At 36.3% G+C, this 19,500-nt stretch overlaps 1 protein-coding gene across 7 annotated transcripts in view; it reads left to right on the plus strand.

Moving 5' to 3' along the window:
- PTPRM (protein tyrosine phosphatase receptor type M) overlaps positions 1-19,500 on the plus strand; it is a 442,831-nt gene that overhangs the window by 216,664 nt on the left and 206,667 nt on the right. For all 7 annotated transcript variants that reach the window (XM_021525180.3, XM_021525188.3, XM_021525183.3 and 4 more), the window contains exons 8-10: positions 12,744-13,052; positions 16,133-16,242; positions 18,531-18,732. In XM_021525180.3, the coding sequence (XP_021380855.1) occupies positions 12,744-13,052; positions 16,133-16,242; positions 18,531-18,732 (621 nt within the window). The remainder of the gene's footprint in view (positions 1-12,743; positions 13,053-16,132; positions 16,243-18,530; positions 18,733-19,500) is intronic.

Here is a 19,500-nt window from a genome sequence, read left to right on the forward strand (position 1 = left end):
TCCACTAAAACTTACCTCTGTGGATAATACTGATCCACACAAAACTTTAAGTGATGGATTGGATCTGACAAACAAGCTTTTGAGGACTTTGAGTGTCTGTCATTTTATCTAACTGTGACTTTTTTTTCCATTTTGATTGTGTGGTTTACTTTTGAGATCCAGCCAGGAGAACCTCATGGGAGTGTTTGCATCTATTCTGCACTGGTGCTGCGCAACCTCGAGTGCTGTGTGCAGTTCTGGGCACCACAGTGTAGGAGAGATACTGAGCTATTAGAGAGTGTCCAAAGGAGGACAACAAAGATGATGAAGCCATAAGGGGAACACATGGAGCCTCTGTTCTACCTGGAGAAGAGGAGATTGAGGGGAGACCTTGCTGCAGTGTACAGCTTCCTTGTGAGGGGAAGAGGAGGGTCAGGCACTGATCTCTGCTCTGAGCTGACCAGTGACAGGACCCAAGGAAATGGCCTGAAGTTGTGCCAGCATGGGTTTAGGTTGGATATCAGGAAAAAGTTCTTCACTGGTAGTTGGGCACTGGAACACTGGAACAGGCACTCCAGGGAAGTGGTCACTGCACCAAGCCTTACAGAATTCCAGAAGCATTAGGACAGTGCTCTCAGGCACAAGTGGCTCTTGGGGTGTTGTCTGCAGGGCCAGGAATTGGACTAGATTATCTTTGTGAGTCCCTTCCAACTCTATGATTCTATTATTTAGTACAGCAAGATCAATTAATGTTTATAATACCTTATTAATGGCTACTTTCTGTTTTTGTAGATTACCTGTTGGAAATGTTGTTCTGAATATCACAATCCTTATTATAAGTCAATGAAATTATTTGTTCTTACAGAAGGAGTTTGAAATGCAGTTGTCCTACTGGTGGGAATAAACAAATATAAACCAGATGCTCAGTTAACAAGAAATTTCCAGTTTAAGTTGGTTATGCATTGTATGAATATTTCTAGATCTTGTGTGCATATATATACTAAATCCAGCAAACCATTTTTATTTGCATGTAGATTACTGACAAAAAAATAAGCATCATCATAATTCAAGATTATAGCAGACGACCCCTGAACCATTCTGCAAATTCAAAAGCAGGAGCTCTGCTATTGTTGGCTTCTCATTTGGTTCAATTATGAGTTACAATAAGAGCTTATATTTTCTATTATGCAAATGCAAATTTTGATTGCAAATTATCTTGCTGAATATTTCCTATTTTCTAAATCTGCTTTAAAACTTTATTTTCATTTTTAAATAAGGACATCTCCATGGCTATTCATTGACCTAAAACTCTGGGAACTGCTGGTTTTGAGATATTGTAGGTGCTCATTGCTTTCTATAGATTTGGATTTTATGATTTTTTTGCTTCCTCTTTACTTTCTTCACAGTTTTGTTAGGAAAAGCATGCTGAAAGATTAAAACCTTGCAAACTCTGAGCACTTCACAAACTCTGTGTAACTTACTATCCTGAATTTTTCAGTTTCATAATTGTGATAAAGACAGGGCAAAGCTGGCAATGAGAGATTTCTGTGCTTAGAAGAAAACTGCATGATTTATAACAGATGTCATCAATTTATAAATTCAAATTAGAATAACTTACGAATAGTGACTGTACAGTACTTGTTTTTTATTACTTGGTGTATGACCTTTTTCAGCATAGGAATTATTTTCCATTAGTTCAGTTCAATTGGAAAAAAACAATGCTTAATGGACTTTGAATCCCAAATCATTGGTGATAGAATTAGATAGTTTTCAGATTTATTTAATTGCTGTTGTATGCAGTTCTGTAATTTGTCACACCACTTTATATCTGGTGCACTTTTTCTCTGTTCTCCTTGAGTTGTGTGGTAAAATTGGGATGCAGGGCTCCTGAGTGATCTGCAAAGCGATCTGCTTCTGTCTCAGCAGAAGAGCATCTGCCTGTCTTGGACCAGTGAAACTGTAATCTAGTCCTGGCCCCTCTCCTTTGCTCATGTTCACAGGTACTTCAGCAACCTCCCATCACCTCTTCTTTCCTGAATATTTGATTGCTGCTTTGTGCTCTTCCATGTCAGTTATGGTTCTGGCATAAATGCACAGGTTCCTTAATGCATTTGACAGGACCAAGTGTAGAGGAGGGGAAGAAGCAAAAGGACATAGCCAAATGCAAAGTGACGTGTAGAGTTTAAAGCAAAGGATGCTGCAGGCAACAGAAGGAAATAAATGTCCTGATAAATGTTTAATCTTTAGGACTAGAGAAAGGGAATAAACAAAACAGGCTCAAGATCATGGATGGAAATAAAGCATGGTTTAAAGGAAATAAATGACACAGGCTTGACTAATATGTAATTCACATTACACAAAAGAATATTTTCTTTTGTTTTTTTTTTATCCCATTCTTGTGTTTGTTTATCTGTATTTTTTTAAATTATATATTTCTGTATTGAGGCAGATATCAAATTCCCAGGCATGTATGTTTTTGTGGGACTCTTCGGACTCTGTTAAATCTTAAAAATAATTAATTTTGAAGCAGTTTACCATCCGGTACACCCCCTTTTCCCAGCTGTTCTCCTTTCTCCTCCATTGGCAGTTTATTTTCTTAGTAAAATGTATCATTAGCAATGATAGGCTGATTTCTTCTGTGTTTCATGTTTCAATGTAACAATGGAAATTCCCTTCATCAGCAAGCATAGTTTCTTATGTTTGCTTTTTATGGGGAGTGACATAGCAAAGAAGACTGGTGGTAAATAACTTCTTGAGCTGTCACAAGAAAATTCAAACACATCTACCAGAGAAGGAGCAATGTGTGGGATTTCTTGGAGTATTTTCTAGATATAGCAGGAAAAAAAAGTTTGAATATATAAAACCAATAAATCAAGAGAGTCTCCTCTTAATGTAGGGACTTGTCAAAAACTTTAATTTATAAAATATTATATATAATTGAATGACACTGAAAACAAATGTTTTAGTTAGTGACAGTATTAAAGACAAAGATGGTATTTAAGATTGTGGGTGAAAAAACATCTTAAATTATTCAGTACTACTTGGGTTTGGATGAAACTCCTGAAAAAGTCCTGTGGATGGACCTAACATGAGGATGTTATCCAGACTGAGTTGCAAATACATAGGAGATTCTTTCGGGGAGTGAGTCTTGTCACGAATTAAACAGATTATTTTATCACCTTTACAGTTCTTACATGTTTATAGTAACTAGCACATAATAGTATAGTAGGATGACAGAATATTCTGTTCCCCTTTGACGTGTGTAAGCTCAAAGTTACTTTTACCAGTTATTAAGAGAATCTGATTCATTTATCAGGTTTATGCATTTGAGAGCTATTTCTCAGAACTGATCCCACTGTACATCATTTGGTTAAGGTTCATTGCACATGTCAGATTAGAAAGAATGGTAAATACTCTCTTTAGATGAGTAACATTGATTGGTGACATTTTACATAGATTTTTGTACATAGATTTATGTGACCATGTTGTCCTGTCATCAAGGTTCAATCTAGGTTCTGTTTTCAATCCCCAATTTAGCTACCACTGCTGTATGTAACAGTTCTAAGATAATGTGATTTGTCAGTGGCAATAGACCACAGTGATAACCAGAACACGCTGCTACATCTTATTCTGACTGATCTGTGCACCAGCATTGCCCATTTATTCTTTTGTGCAACATAACAAACAGTCTCTGGGCTTCTACTTTCAGGGCAGGTATTGAACAGCTGAAACTTTCACTGATTTACAGAATGGTTTCTCTTTTCTCTGGTTGGCTTTAGGGGTAACTCAGGCAGCGGTACCATAAAATGTAAGGATTTTGAGCATGATAATCTGTCACACAGCAGAGCAACAATGTATGGCATTGCCATCAATACTAGTCACACTCCGAAGGTGACTGGGGCACTTTAAAAAAACCCATGTACCGTATTAGCGTATGGAGAGAATGGTTTACCATCTTACAATGCCCTAGATGTATTCCAGCCATTTCTAGGAAAATAGGCTAGAAGAGTTCTTTTGTATTCTTCCCTCACACTATAACTTCTAAATATTTATAATGTTCTTCTGGGTTCCCATTCTTTGAGGAGTGAATAGAAGAGTGTTTGTTACATTCATGTAATTTCCCCTGTTTACAGTGTGTGGTCAAGTTGTGTCTGTTGTACTCATGAATATGCTTAATTATGAGCCACCCACCTGCACCATTCCTTAATATATCTGAAAGTTTGTGTATCGACCAAGGAAACCAGATGGTCTTATGTTCACTGAACACAGTTCTGTGTCATGGTAAATGTGTGAAGAAGGTGGCCACAAAAGCAATTCCTCAGGCCTTCAGCTTAATTTTCCCTGCATCTTCTCAAATATGAACAGCATCTCATCTGCACTCTGTATAAATTGGTCTGTAAATCTGTTCCAGCTTCTGAAAAGTGCCACAGGTGTGCACAATGACTGCCTAAATGTATCTGTGTCAGATCAGCAGCTGATGATGTGCTGTGTTAAAAAATTATGAAGAAGTGATAGAAAAGGACAATAATGACACCGTAAAGCAGTCATGTGGTAACTCAAAGGGTTAAATTGAAATGCCTGTGATAGGTTCAATGGAGATGGACAGTATATACATCACAGCTCATTTGACTTCAATTTTCCTCTAAGATCATTCTGATCCAGCATCTCTCAAAGGCAGACCTACCAAAGGTAGCTTCTACCAGAGGTAGGCACTTCATTTGCAATATGGTAATTTTTGCAAGAATTATTTGTCACCACCTTTTAATTCTTGATTTACATATTCATGGCAGTTTCCAGGGTGAAGTTGGGATAAATTGTTACTGCCGTGTGTGTGAAGTGGAAAGTATATGTCTGCACTCTTTATTTTTCATTCCTCAGTTAGATGTGTGCTTTCTTCATGCAAAAGAAAGAATACCTTAAGAACACATGCTTGTCTGTCTTTCAAACTCTGTAGAATTAGCTTGTCATGAAATATAAAACTAATGTGTAGTTGTAGAAACCACTGCCAGCATTTTCCTCACTAGTGGCTGATGGCTAAGAAGATTTAGAAATGAAAGGGGTTATTATAAAGTGATTACTGAATAGCTAGGTATGTCATTTTAAACAAGCAACTAAAATCTGTGTTGCAGATTTGGAATGTAATCTTGTTTGTATCATTCATACTTAAAATCTGATTTTGATTGTGGAGGAGTAATCATGTAATGTAGGTAATTTGACAAAAATATATCAAATTATGGTTTTTTTTCATACCTTATTTAAATGTATTAGAATTTAAATTATTTACCATTCAGAGTATACCTATAAAATGACAACATAAAGAAATATTAGATTAAATTTACATGGGTTCACATTTAAATTTTACTATAAAGTGAACTATTCATATCAGCCCTCTCTTGAAAGAAAATACTGTATAGAAACCAACACTTTAGCAAATGTTACTACCCTTAAAAGGATGAAATGGATGATTACAAGTGTGTTATTGATGATTAGGCCAATATATTTTGCTACTGTGAATGTCAGCCTGAAGACACAGGCCTCATGGAATATGTGTAGCCATAAATTGGAGAAGAGATAAAGCATTAAGAAAATTTCTCCTGCATTATTTTATCACTCATTCATGTTTCTGTGTCAAGTGCTTGTAATAGTATATTACTAAAAGCTTAAATAAAATTCCTGATCTGGTTTTAAGCAACAGCTACACTTACTTTTGTAAGCAGTGAGCTGATGCCTTAGATGCTTATTAGAATTTGCTCTCCATTAATCTTCTATAGTGGCTAAATATTATGGTTCTCTCCCAACAATTCCTATATCTTAGTTTGTGTCTTATTTAGAAATAGCACAGAAAAAAATCTCTTAGTGATGATGTGATGCTAGTATTTAGGATCCTTCCTTGTAAAAGTAGACTTGTACTATATCTCACATTTGAATTTGTGAAGTGAGTGAGGATTTAGGCTGGCTTATTGTAAGAATTTGGCCTATTCATTTTGTTGCTGTGAGCTGCGAGTATTTCACACATTTTGGAACTAACTTCTTTTGCCACAAAGTACAGAGGAAAAAAAGCACATTTCAATGTTATGTTCTAATGAGTTAGAAATGAGACTAAGAACTAGGATTCCATAGCTTTTGAACTGAGGAACTGCAGCCTTCAGCAGGCAATTCAATTTCTTCTCCGTTTCAGTTTCTTAGGATATAAACTGGGGGAACGTGCTTTTGTCATACCTGATACAGATGCATAAGGTTTATCTACACAATACTTAAGAGTGTGTATAATAAATAATAAAATCAGTGGAAGCGTGATCTTGCATCTACTTCCACACTGAAGAAGAATGGCATTAGCTGTAATCTTCTGGCAGCACGGCAGTTTGGGAGTTGCTTTGGGTGATGCTGGCTTTTCTCTTTCAGCTGGTAGACTGTTGGCATCTTGAGCAGGAAACAGAAGCTGAGTATGGGCACATGCTCTAAAATGTGAATCTTCCAGCTCTCAGATGATGGGAAGTAGTTTAGTCCAGAGAAAGAAAACTACCTGTGGTAGCGGGTGCACTGAGATTTTTTTTTTTTTTCTACTTCAGTCTAGTCCTGTTGATACCATCTCTCTGACCATTGTGACACTGTGGATGCTGATCATGATAGTAAAGCTGCTGAGGGAATTGTGTGCAGAAGGCTTATTCCTGCTTCTCAGTGCTCTTAAGTCTGGAATAACGAGGGTGCAAAAGGATCCTTGCGGGCTACTGCTCAAAGCTAGTACACTAACTTTAGAGTATGTACATCTTTCTGTTCATCTTTTTCACTGGCATTGTGACTGTGGAACATAATATAATTGAAAGAATATAATCAGACATAAGAAAATCTTTCTAAAAATAACACAATTAAAAAGAAGACATTTTACTGAGAATTGGCAGAAACAGTCATAGTCTAGTTTTCAGCATATATTTTTTATATATAAGAAAACCTGATTATTCCTTCCTCTTTGGCATTGCAGGTGACTATGATTTCAGTTTTGCTGTCTCATTGTTCTTTCTTTCATTAGCACTAAACTCTGCAGGTCTTGGATCCCAACATTTTTTAAAGTGTCAGGGACTGATAGAAGTGCTGCTATTCTGCGGGAGACAGCTGGTTTTGCAAAAGTAGAAATGTATTCTTTTGGAAATGGTATCAGTTAGTATTATGAAATATTGGTAAGAATTTTAAATACAATAATTTGGAATCTTTCCTGGAGATGCTGAGTATCTTCTGTGGTCTTTTGTGTTTTCCTGAATAACCTTAGTAACTGTTGCTATCAATTTCCATGGCTGCTCCATGACAGGAAGTAGAAGTATTCCATATGACACCAGTGTTTCACAAATCTACAATTATTCTGGGCTGGTTTTTAGCATTTTTGGTTGTTTCCTGAACATGCTGTTCTCTTAGATGAGTAAAATGACCAACTTCTAATGTGCTGCTCTTAACTCAAAGATTGTTTCTGGATCTTCAACAGTTTTGTGCACACTGGCATCTTAGTCTTTGTTTTCATTTTTAAATAGTGGGACTAGGCAGTACAATCACACCACCATCATTATATTAGGATTTTGATTCTGTTCATGAGTCATTTGTCCCTTTGTTTCTTTGTTTGAATACTTTCTTTTATAACTCAAATAATGGACAGTATGAAAAATCATGTGGTTAAAGTGTTCTTTTTCTCCCTCTAATCCTAACTGCAAAGCAGTTCTTTGTATTAACAAATCTGACTGAAATAAAAATGTGTTAAAAAACTGCAAAATTGCACCACCCAAAATCTTGCTCATTGTTTCATCAACTGCATTCCGCAGTTTTTGAAACTGGAATTTGAAAAACCCTGCTCTGTTATCAGTTTAGATAAATCATGTGGCATTTGGAGCAAAGAGCTCTTTTTGAACTTCAATCTGTTGTTGAAGAACTCAGATGAAAAAAATAACAGTATAAAAATCACACCATCACAGCTGAATGTGATCTTTTACACAACTGTCTTACCAAATTTGCAAACAACCTCAAATTGTTAGTAGTCATGTGTAGATTAGATTTCAAATCAAATGAGGACAAGCCAAACAAGTAAATTATTTTACCTATATTCTTGTTTGGCATTGACTGTAGATGTATACAAACAGGGAGATTTGTTTTCTAGAAAGAAACCAAATGTTGTTACTTTGATAGCAGCTGGCTCACAAGCCATGTTTTCTGTTTCCCTGCAGGTGGTCTCCACCACTGTAATGTTCTTTGGAGGCATTCATGAAATTCTCTATGACACCACTGGATACTGATGCTAGAATACTGTGGCTCCCACTTTACTCAGAGGGAATTGATATGAAAAGATATTAAGTGTTTTGAACAAGTCTGCTTAGGCAATCTGTGAAGCCTTTACTTTTAATTATCATTAACTAACTATTATGTTTTAAAAAGCTGTTTTGTGGATAATATCTTAAATATTCAGTTCTCATTATATATTTATTTTCCTGTTTTATCTACCCCATACTTCCTGTGGAAGGACAATAGAGTCTGATGTGAAATTTCAGTCCTGAGAGTTGTTGCATAACTAAACTCCACTAATAGTTTGCCTCAACAAGAAATAAATTCTTAATTCCTATTGTTAGGTGCCTTTCAAATAGTATCTAACACGAACCAAATGTCTGCAGCTACTGGAGTACCCATGGAGAGGCAGAAAATCACCATGCCATTCCTTTCTTGTTCTTATCTCAGTAGGTCTGTGCAGGCTGTGATGAAAAGACAAAACTTCCAGTCTCGAGTTTTCATCCCTAACCCCAGTTTTGATGATCAATGACAAGATGCTAAAAATACACCTAAATGTCTCTGTGATTCTGAAATTGAGTTTCTGAAAAAGCATTATACTTGTGGTAAAAGGTAAAGAGCGAAGTTCCAGAGAAATGAGCTGTGAATTGCAGCTGCAATGGAAATTGATCCTGTCTGTCAGTCTGTGCTCCATATTCTCAGGAAAACAGAGTGGAGCAGAGAAGGAGCCAGGATCACCGATTAATGGGATGCTAAAGTGCCAGGGGCTAGAACCAGGCTTGCTGGTCCCCCAGGTCAGAGCTGCAACTGTCAGAATTCACTGTCTGATTCCCTGCTGAACCTGGCAGAAGGAGAGCTGTATGAAAAATGCTGCAGGCACCAGCAGGGGAATGGGTAAAGAACTACCTGGCTAGGCTTCAGGCTTGACAGGCAGTGTGCTCCTTTGGGAAGAAAACCTCTTCTCTTACGAGTCGGGTGGCCTCATTTTCCCCATTTGCCTTATGATTTTTACCAGTAAGAAGTAAGAAAATAGCTGGAGTACTGAGGAGGAGCAGAGGCTGGGTTCACTTAGAAAACTGCAGTGGGTGGAGAGATCTGGCTGTGTAACCTCTGGAGGTGGGCATTTACCCAGTAAGGAGCAGGCAGAGGCTTAGCAAATAGCACTCGTCCTATGAAGTACATATGTTGTATATAATACAGTTGGTGTTGTGTGTTGAACTCCTTATTCTTGTGCTCTAAAAGGTGTGAGTTCAGCTGTGGTCAGCAGCACTGTGAAATGACACTTCTCTGTGTAGCTATCACTTACCATACCTGGTGCAAGGTAACAACAACAGACCATTGCTGGTTTGACAGCCTTCCACTTCATAAGGATAAGTTGTGCAAGTCTCATGAGCACAATAGCAGCATCTCTGAAGGATGCCTACTTCTTCACTTAAAGTTGGTACCCCACCATGGGAAAGTGATAAATCCTGCAGAAGATAAAATCAACTGAATGAAATCATCATGCCGTAGTAATTAATTCCGCTTTCCTTTTAAATCACAGTCATTAGCTGTCATTCTGTTAGTGCCGAGTAGCAGTTTCCTTTCCCCAAATATCCTGTGTCCTTCCTGATGAAGAGCATATACCTTCCAGTGTATTAGAAGTGAGGTACTGTGCTCTCAGACCTGTATTACATTAAAGATAGATAGATAGAGACAGACAAACAGACAGACAGACAGATAATAAGATTTTTTTTTTTTTTTTTCACAATTAGGCTGATCAGGCATTGGAATAGGTTGCCCAGGGAGATGTTGGGAATGACAATCCCTAGAGGTGCTTAAGAGGAATCTGGAATCTGGATCTAGCACTGGCTAAGGTGGTTTAGGGGTTACAGTGACAGTTAAGTGTTGACAGGTGGACTTGATGATGTTAAAGATCTCTTCCAACCTTGATGATTCTGTGATTCTATTCTGTGAAATATTTCCCCTGTCATCTACAGTGGTTCCTCCAGAGAAATTAATTTAGTTGTTAAATTGATCAATTGGAAACTTAGTTTTCTAGCTTTTTAACTGCTGCTTTTCAGGGCTGTTTTGAGCCACACTTTTTTTTAATCCCAAAATTCCATTGTTACCTTATCCAGTTTTTTCCCCTAGTTAAAAGTAGGGCTGTTAAAGCACTCATTGACAACAGGGTTCATTAGGACCCTATTAGTTGCATAATCTCTGAATGAATGGTAGGAAAAATAGATATGAGCTGTGTACCTGACAGATGCTGTGGGTAATAGAATCAAGTCAGGAGCCAAAGCAACCAGGCTATTAGCCTTGTCTGATGAGCTTTGTCCTTTGAATATCAAGGAAAGCTCTATTGTCTCTATATTTTTCAATCTAAACTCTTCTTTCCCTTGTCTCTTTTGTTGGAGGTGAAAATATATCTGTCATTCTCATAGATTTAACTAGAGGGCTAACTTGTACTTTTTCTTAAGGCAACATGACATAAGAATACCTTCCTCCTAGGCAGAAATCTTGGTTAGGTTTTGATCCAGGTATTTTGTACAGCTACTCAATTTCTCTTTTAAAATGCTATGAATCAGGTTTATGTCTCTAATAAAATGATTTCTCAGCTCCCCTGTGAATTTTCTGATGTGCCCACTGTGGAACTAAGCAGGCTGTTCCATATTCTTGCAGGAGGAGCTTTGTTCAGTTGTTTAATGTTGTATATCAGGGTCACCTCAATTTTGTAGGGTTTTTATTCCTATTTAGCCAATTCAGATACAATTACAGTTGTACAATACCTCTCAAATGTCCTTTCCTGTTGATCATCTCACCTAAACCAAGAAATTCTTAGAAACTGGTATGAAATTAAAAAACAAACCAGGAAAACTCATTTTCTGTGAAGTTTATGTCTGAACTACAGAGAAGTAAATGTTTAGGAAGTTATTGAGTGTGTATGCCGCTCTCTGAGGTTTGCTTCATATTTATTTTAATGGTTGTAGCAATAGAAATGAGGCAAAGCTCCCAGATGCCAGAATTCTTATCTGGGATGCCTGGGCATGGAAGCAGATATAAATGGCTCAATAGCAATTTATCCTTAGTGGGGACATTTTTACCTCTCAGTTAAGTTGCTAGAAAGGAGACTAGGCTCAAAATTTGGTCTGTTTTCTCCATTTTTCACCAATTGCCAAATATTCTATAGTGGTTATCAACACTGTTTGACAGTAAAAATTAATTAAAAAATTAAAAAGCAGCTGGACGATTTAAAAGAGGGGAAAAATAACCTCTTTGTAGATACTAGAACAAGCGATTTCTTAACACCTTTTCTTCAAGGAGTTAAGATGAATAACATCTTTGAAAAAATATTTCAAGCATGCGGGGATTATGTTAAAAAGTAAAAAGATGAAATCCTGTGTAAATTGTTTAGAACATTTCTAGTGAAGACATGTTGATTAATAAACATAAAAGGAGGAAGATGCATATTAATTTGTTTACGTATAAGAATCTTCTAACTCATTAAAAGTCTTCTAAGTGTTTAACTAGTGAAGCAGTGGATAAAACCTGACATTGTCTTTAATCTTTTTGAGGACTCAAATATGAAAAAAAACCTGATTATTGCTAAATATGTATAATAGCTCTGTTAATGACAGTGTTTTGAAAATATGGGGGAGTGTCAGCTCAGTGGTTCTGCTGTAATATGGTGGAAATTTTAATGTACTTTTCTATCTCAGTTGCTTTGGCCAGATTGAAGAAAATTTAAGTTTATCAACCACAGTCTTTGGTGTTTGTGCATATATTTTTGTAGTTTTGATTGATGGCTCATTTTCATCTGGGAGATCTCTAGAAAATCACAGATGCAGCAGAATATCTTGTTTATTTTGTATCTTTGCTAAACCACTATAACAAATCAAGGTGTTTGTACTATTAACAGCTAATGTTTTTGTGGAAAACAACCCTAAAATGGTCTGTTTTAAAGAAATTGGAATATTAAATTAATGTCATGGACAAATAGAGATTGAGTAATTCCATTCAGTCTAACCTAAAAATAAATTAATAAGAAATAGCTGAAAAACCAGCTAGCCTTTGTATAAACAGTCCTGCAAGAAAATCAATGTATATTTGCAAGTTTACTCTGAAACTACATTTTCTTTTTAGATACTTGTTTTGTGCAGGTTATTGCTCTAAAAGTGTTAATCAAATAACTTGTGCAAAAGAAATTAGACATGCTTACTTTTGGCAAGCAAATAGGTTAAAAAGTGTCATTTCATCTGTATCATGCAATTTGAGTTGAATCATAAGGACTTCTTAGTGTTTTGTTTGCTCTTCATTTTTCAGCAGACAAGACTTCTCACTCTTTTCTCCATTTCCCCCTGCTTTTTCAGAGGCTGCACTTCTATTATACTATGATTCTATACAGCAATGGATGTCTGTTCCTGCTGCTCTGGCGCACTTGTAGAGCTGTACAACTTGCTTCTCACGTCACTGTTATACTATGAATAAGTAATCATGCCAGAATTATGTTGGCAATTTTGCAGATCCGATGCGTGGGCCCCGAAGACTGGAGGTTGTGGAGATCAAATCTAGACAGATCACTATTTGCTGGGAGCCCTTTGGATATAATGTCACGCGTTGCCATCGCTACAACCTCACAGTCCATTACCGCTACCAGGCTGGAGGACAGGAGCAAGTGAGGGAGGAAGTCAGCTGGGATACAGAAAGTTCACATCCCCAGCACACAATTACCAACCTATCACCGTACACAAATGTCAGCATCAAATTAGTATTAATGAATCCAGAAGGACGGAAAGAAAGCCAAGAACTTGTCGTGCAAACTGATGAAGATGGTGAGTTTTTGTATTTACATATACATGGCACATGACCTGATAGTATAAATTCTCTGTTTAAGTGCATGTTCTGCTTTCTCTAAACTTTGCAACAGACTTTCCACCGACCTCACCATTAATAGAGTAAAGCTCCATTATTAGAGTGATCTTTCACATAAACTGTAACATCCCACAACAGTTTAATAATTTCGTCCTTAAACTTGTAGCTTCTGCTTGAGCTATGTTCTGCCTCTCTAAAGTTCCAGTATCAGTTTGAAGAAATTCCAGGTGATTGTCAGCTGTATCCTCATGGAAGCTTCTCTACTGAGTGATGTGGTCTGCATTTTGTTCTTCATTTGCAGCTTCAGTTTCTCTGTCTTTGGCTCTCTAACCACTGGACACTGTTAGTTGCTATTTCAACACTATATTCCATATACGGGCATTGAAATATACAGATATTCCCTTCCTTTTAATAATTTTCACCTCCTATGGGGTTTTCAGATCTCTTTTTTAAAAAAAAAAATCTATTTAGATTATTATTAAATATAATAAATAATAAATAATCTAAATAGCTAATGTCTTTTTTGAGACAGAGACAGCAGGGTTGGATAATGTGTCTCTGCAATGCTGTAATAATGTTACATGAAAAGGTTATACCATCCTCCCAAGTCTTTTGTGATATTATTTTGATTACACATGCAGAGAGTTACTGCAGCTCTGTTAGCTACAATACCAAAATGCAACTTCCTTGTTTAATTGGTCAAGCACCAGGAATCAGTTTCATCTTTCCAGAATATTCTGTGCTGATATATGGCCCCTTACAAGTGTACCTTAGTTGTTTTGACCTTGGTTTTGGTTCTTTTAAACACATACAATTCAAAGGAACCTTGTCAAATGACTTGGCGTTGCTTTTTATCTGTCCACCTTCCATTTTTATCCTCTGAAATCTGAACAGGAATGGATTTGTATTGTCTTCCACATCAATTACAGATTTCCTTAAAACATGATGGAAATATTTCTAGTAAAAACCTAAGCAGTGCTGATCTCCTTTTATAATAAATACTTGAAGTCTGTCATTTAAGCCTATTAAATTATTTAATACATGCTGTATTGGTTTTATGTAGTACTAATTTCTAATCAAAATATATGAGGGAATAAATTAAACAATTTAGGAATATATAGTTACTAATGCAACATTTTCAGTAAAGCATAGCTAACAAAAAGAAATGTTTAATTAGAATTAATTGTGCTGTCATGCTCTAAATTTAATTCGGTTCAATTGTAGGATGACAGCACTAAAGAGCTTATTGTTGTCTGGGATGTTTATGTGTTTTACCTAAAATTTCTTGTTCCTGTCTCTCTCTGGAACCTCATGTTATTTCAGAACCTATTAAAAACCAGTGTCGCTGTCTGAGAGAATACCTTGAAAAAAATTACAACTTTTTAGTGTATTGTACACAGTCAGTGAGCTATATGTCTGAATGTTAAACAACAGAGTATACTAACCCAAATAATCATCATAATTTTTCAAATCACATAATCTTGTTGGTTGCAAGAGACTTGTACAGAACTCAACTTGTACAGTTGAGTTTGAGTACATCTCTAGGTGACCTCTGCCACTGTGTGAACCTGCCCTGTATGGCACAGCTGCTCAGAGTTTATGACTTTCAGATTATTTGAGAGGTTACAGTGCTTTGCTCTACTTCCAGCTTATTTACACTATATTTAATTCCTCTTCCTTCACACATAAACCGTTGCTCTCATGATTCCAAATGAGTTTTGCCAGTTCTCCTACTTGGAAGAAAGATTTAGTGCCCAGAATTAAGATTGCCCTAAAGGTGTCCTAGTGCACACAGGACTGGTAACCCAGTTCACAGCCTGTGTCCTTGGAGCATCCATTTGATAGAGCAAGGAGCTCTCTGGAGAACTATGGAGTGGTGATCAAAAAGCCTTAAACCTTGAGACGTCCCACAGCAACAGCATGGAACCGTAGGAAGCTCTGTAGCAGAAATATAGAGAAAGTTCTGTACCAGAAGTGCCAACAGGAAGGAGTCACCAAATGTCTTGCTTGCAGATTTTTCTATTCCTTAACCATTTGAGTAAAAATCTTAGTCTGAGAAGTTTTTTAAATCACTGCAGCAAGTGGCTTCCACCTTCTTTCTGTGGCAAATAGAAAATGTTATGTGTATCTTTCTATTGGATTTTCACATGGAGTTTCTGTCGAAGTGCTAACATCATAATGTCTGTTGCTTCACAACAGTCCTGTGTGCATTTTTAGGAGATTTTCCTTTTTGCATTACTTTGCCAGTGTTGTTACAAAATAAAATCACAGATATTTGTCTACATGCCATTTACATTTCCCCTCTAAAAATTGTGTTGTCTTGGGGATAAGGCAATGGTTGCAGAACAAATGGGAAACACAAATAGATACCTGACAGCAGTTTGCATACCTTTCATCAGAACCTTCTGACATCCCTGACTCTTCACAGGTCTTTTTCCCACATTAAGAGACTTTAAGAAAAATTAATAATGTCCGATTTTTACTTTGACTGTTTCATACTTTTCTTATGTCCATTCTGTTGTCGGTTTTCAGGCCTAGTGTCAGTGGGCATTGCTGTTGAATGCAATATGTGGCTCATCTTTCCAGTATAACTTCTCTGTGAAACTATACCTTGTTATTCAATGCTTGTCCATTTTCATATATGAAATGTGTAATATCTTTTCCACTTTGGGAAGTAACACTGTTGATAAGTAGGTACCACAAGAATATTTTACTTCTTTACTTGTGTTTACTTGGGTAGATTCAGCTTCTTATGTAGAATCAGCTTCTAAAAATCTGATTTGTCCTTTTTTTAAATTATCAGTAGAGGTTTACAGGAAATGTGTGATGCTCACTAATTCGTTCTTACACTGAAGGTGTCACATAATGGCACTGTCTTGTTAAATAAATCATTCTTCTGCTGAGCTATCCTGGCCTTTGCTTCAGTCTTTGGGGAAATTATGGTGGGATGATTTTTATGCCTCAACAGTACAAATATTTAAACAGAGCATGTCCTTCTGAGATTTTTCTTAAAACCACTTCTTTTTTTTTAATCTGTTAGTCCCGAGTGCTGTGCCACTTGAATCCATTCAAGGAAGTACCTTCGAAGAGAAGATTTTTCTTCAGTGGAGGGAGCCAGTGCAAACATATGGTGTGATTACTTTGTATGAGGTATCTAGAAATTTGCCACGTTTTATGTCTAGTTTGATTTTCCAATGTGCGTAATCATAAAAAAATAAATGTGTTTTTGCACTTTATGTAAAATTAATTTAATTTTTTTAAAAGTAGCTATTTAAAAGTAAATATAATGTAGGAGTAAATTACACAGGACGAAGCATGTCCTCAAGTTATCAGCTTTAAGAAACCTGCTATATCTAGAACCATGACACAGCATTCTATCTAGTACTCTAGATCAAATATTTAAAAGATTGAAAGACAGATATTAGCAAATTCCTTAAAAAATTGGAGACATAAGATAGTGGTTACAGTCAATGTCACATTTAGATAGGCATCATTATAGGAAGCCTATTGTAACAGAAACAAGCAAGGAATAATTTTTAAAAATCTAGCTTTTTAAAAATGCAAATTCAACAAAATTGTATGTTGTTAGATGTCTAAAAATCACTTGTTTTTCTCATGTGGAAGTCTGCCTGAATACCTCTTAGAAAAATTGACAAAAGGCTGCACAGATTAAGCTGTCAGACAGTAATCACTGTTAAGCTTCTTACCTGACCTTACTACAAAATTGGTATTGAAATGCTTTGTTTAAAAAAAACCCACCTAAATACAGTGTAAAAGAAAAGTTAAATTGAATAGTAACCTATTGATACTGTTTTGAAAAACTGTTTATTGTAAGAGGATAAAATGTTATGAAAAAATATGAATTGATTTTTTGTAAAGCTAACAACTTTCTAGCTACCACAACAGCTGCCTGTGTTCAGAGATCAGCATGTTTTAATTAAGTGTTAATATTGTTACTATTGCTAGATTTATGTGCATAGAAACACAGGGTGGTAGATCTGGTTTATACCTAGGAACATGCCTGAATGTCTAATTCCACTGCTGAGGAGTACGCCCACTGTATCCAGGCAGTTCATCCTTAAATGTGTACGCACACATGACTCCATCAGCTGTATTGAGATAGGGAGATTCATGTGAGCAATATGTTACCTTAATTTCTTTACTGATAAAAGTTCAGACAGTTGGTGGTTTAATCTTCCATCATCTGATAGAATTAGAAGGGTTAGTTGGGTGCTTTTTAAGGTACTTTGAGTTCAGTTTATGGATGAGGATTTGTAGAGGATATGCCTGTATCTGCTGTAATAAGGTCAGGGTTTATCTGAATAGTCTGAAAGTTTTTATTACTAATTTTCAGCCCTTCATTGATGTTATATTAGATGGCTCATAGAAAAATCAATTTTCATTAGGTCAGAAGTTTTAGGAAATTGCAAGTGTTTAAGGTGTGTAACATCGACACTTGGATGTGTCTATGTACTGTATTATGGGTCCTCTTAATTAAAATTATATTGAATAAGTTTAGCAAAAAGAATGGCAATTATCACTTTTATATAATAAGGGCTTTGTAATTACTCACATGAAAATGAAGCTTTAAAAGGAAAAAGGAGGGGTGAATAATTTTTACTTTTCTATTTTTTTAATGGCTTTCATATTTTTAAATGGTTTTCATATTTTTAAATTCTCATTACAGTGCATAGAAATCAGTAATTAATAGAATAAGTCTGGATAAAGTTTTACTGTGAACTTACATTAACATTTCTAATGAAAACTAAAAATACTGTTTGAATCAAGGAAAGAACTGAGGATACAATATACACTGCATATATTACTTAACATTTATCTTTTCTTCCCTCCAAATGAGAATATGACCTAGGTACAATATGATAACCTGAAAAATTCCAAATTAGCAATTGTAATAACTAAGCTTCAGACTAAAATAGAAGCTTTACCCAGTTTCTGAAAAATTTGCTTTAAGCTGCCCTTATCATCTTTTACAGATAACCTCATTCAGGGCAAAGTGTAATTATAGTAAAGTCAGCTGTATCTGGGGGGCTGCACTCCCTCTTGGTCACTTCTCAGTTTTCACCCATTTGTTTTGGTTTTGTTACTGGTGCTGATCAAAACCAACATTAAGATGAATTCAAAATGTGGCACTGTTAAAGGCAGCATCTTGAAGGAATTAACATAAGCCTGATCCCATCCTTTAGAGTTGTAATCTAGCTGCCTCTAAGTCTCTGTATCTATAAAAGTAATAACTCATACAAGTTATGACTCAGTTCCTGTACCTCTTCCTGGGATTAGGGATTTGAAGAGTATAAGAGAGTAAAATAGCTTATCATAAAATGTCTGACAGCGCATACATCAGAAGGGCTTACTGGATAAAGATGCAATCTCTGTCGATCTGCTCTAAGGCAGTTTATAACTTTCTTATTCTTTTGCAGATCACCTACAAGGCAGTCAGTTCCTTTGACCCAGAAATAGATTTATCCAATCAAAGTGGACGAGTCTCAAAGCTAGGAAATGAAACACATTATCTCTTTTTCGGACTGTATCCTGGCACTACCTACTCTTTCACCATCAGAGCCAGCACAGCTAAAGGCTTCGGACCGCCAATAACAAATCAGTTCACGACTAAGATATCAGGTACTTGATCAAAGAATATTATTTCCTTATGATAATGAGTTGGGTAATTCTTTTGTTGTTTACTTCTTTAGAATTTAACAAGCTGCAAATTGAAAAAGGGAAGAAACACGTTCATCCCTGAAGATGTCAAAGTCATCCCTGAAGAACTTCTAAGTGCTTAAATATTAGCTAGTATTTTGAAATTCCTGTTCTCAACTGTAACATATCATTCAAGAAACCCCTGTGAATTATGTGTTTGCAGTCAATGCCAGCTGCACTTGCAACATTTAGCATAGGGTTTTTTTGGACCTGAAGATGAGGGTTTCATTCAGAGCTTAGTCAGCCTTGACATGATTCTAAATTAGAACAGTAACAGTGCTGGAAAATCTCTTTAATGAGCCATGAACCATCAAGAGTAGAGCAGAGATGCTGTACATCTAGAGCTCACTTTAAAATTGTAGTTAGCTGCCAGGCTGCCTGTGTTCTAACAAGCATGGGGACTGAAGTGGATAGGAAACTGTATTAGATAAGAACATCAGGACTAGTGGTTTTCAGATAACAGCATCATGACTCTGTCACTTCTGCAGATCCTTGACCAATATTTCAAGCCCTCCCTTGAGGCAGAGGAACTTTTCATTGAGGGGATAGAATATTATTGCATCCTCCAAAATGCTTATGTAATTCATGACAAAGAGTTTTAACTGTCCCCTTGATAACATTTACAGAAAATTGCCTTACCTATTTGTGGGCAACTGGGCTTTCCAGAAAGCATTTGGGTACAAAATCTTC

This window comes from Lonchura striata, chromosome 1 (genome assembly GCF_046129695.1).
Source record: "Lonchura striata isolate bLonStr1 chromosome 1, bLonStr1.mat, whole genome shotgun sequence".
In the NCBI taxonomy this organism is placed as follows: domain Eukaryota; kingdom Metazoa; phylum Chordata; class Aves; order Passeriformes; family Estrildidae; genus Lonchura; species Lonchura striata.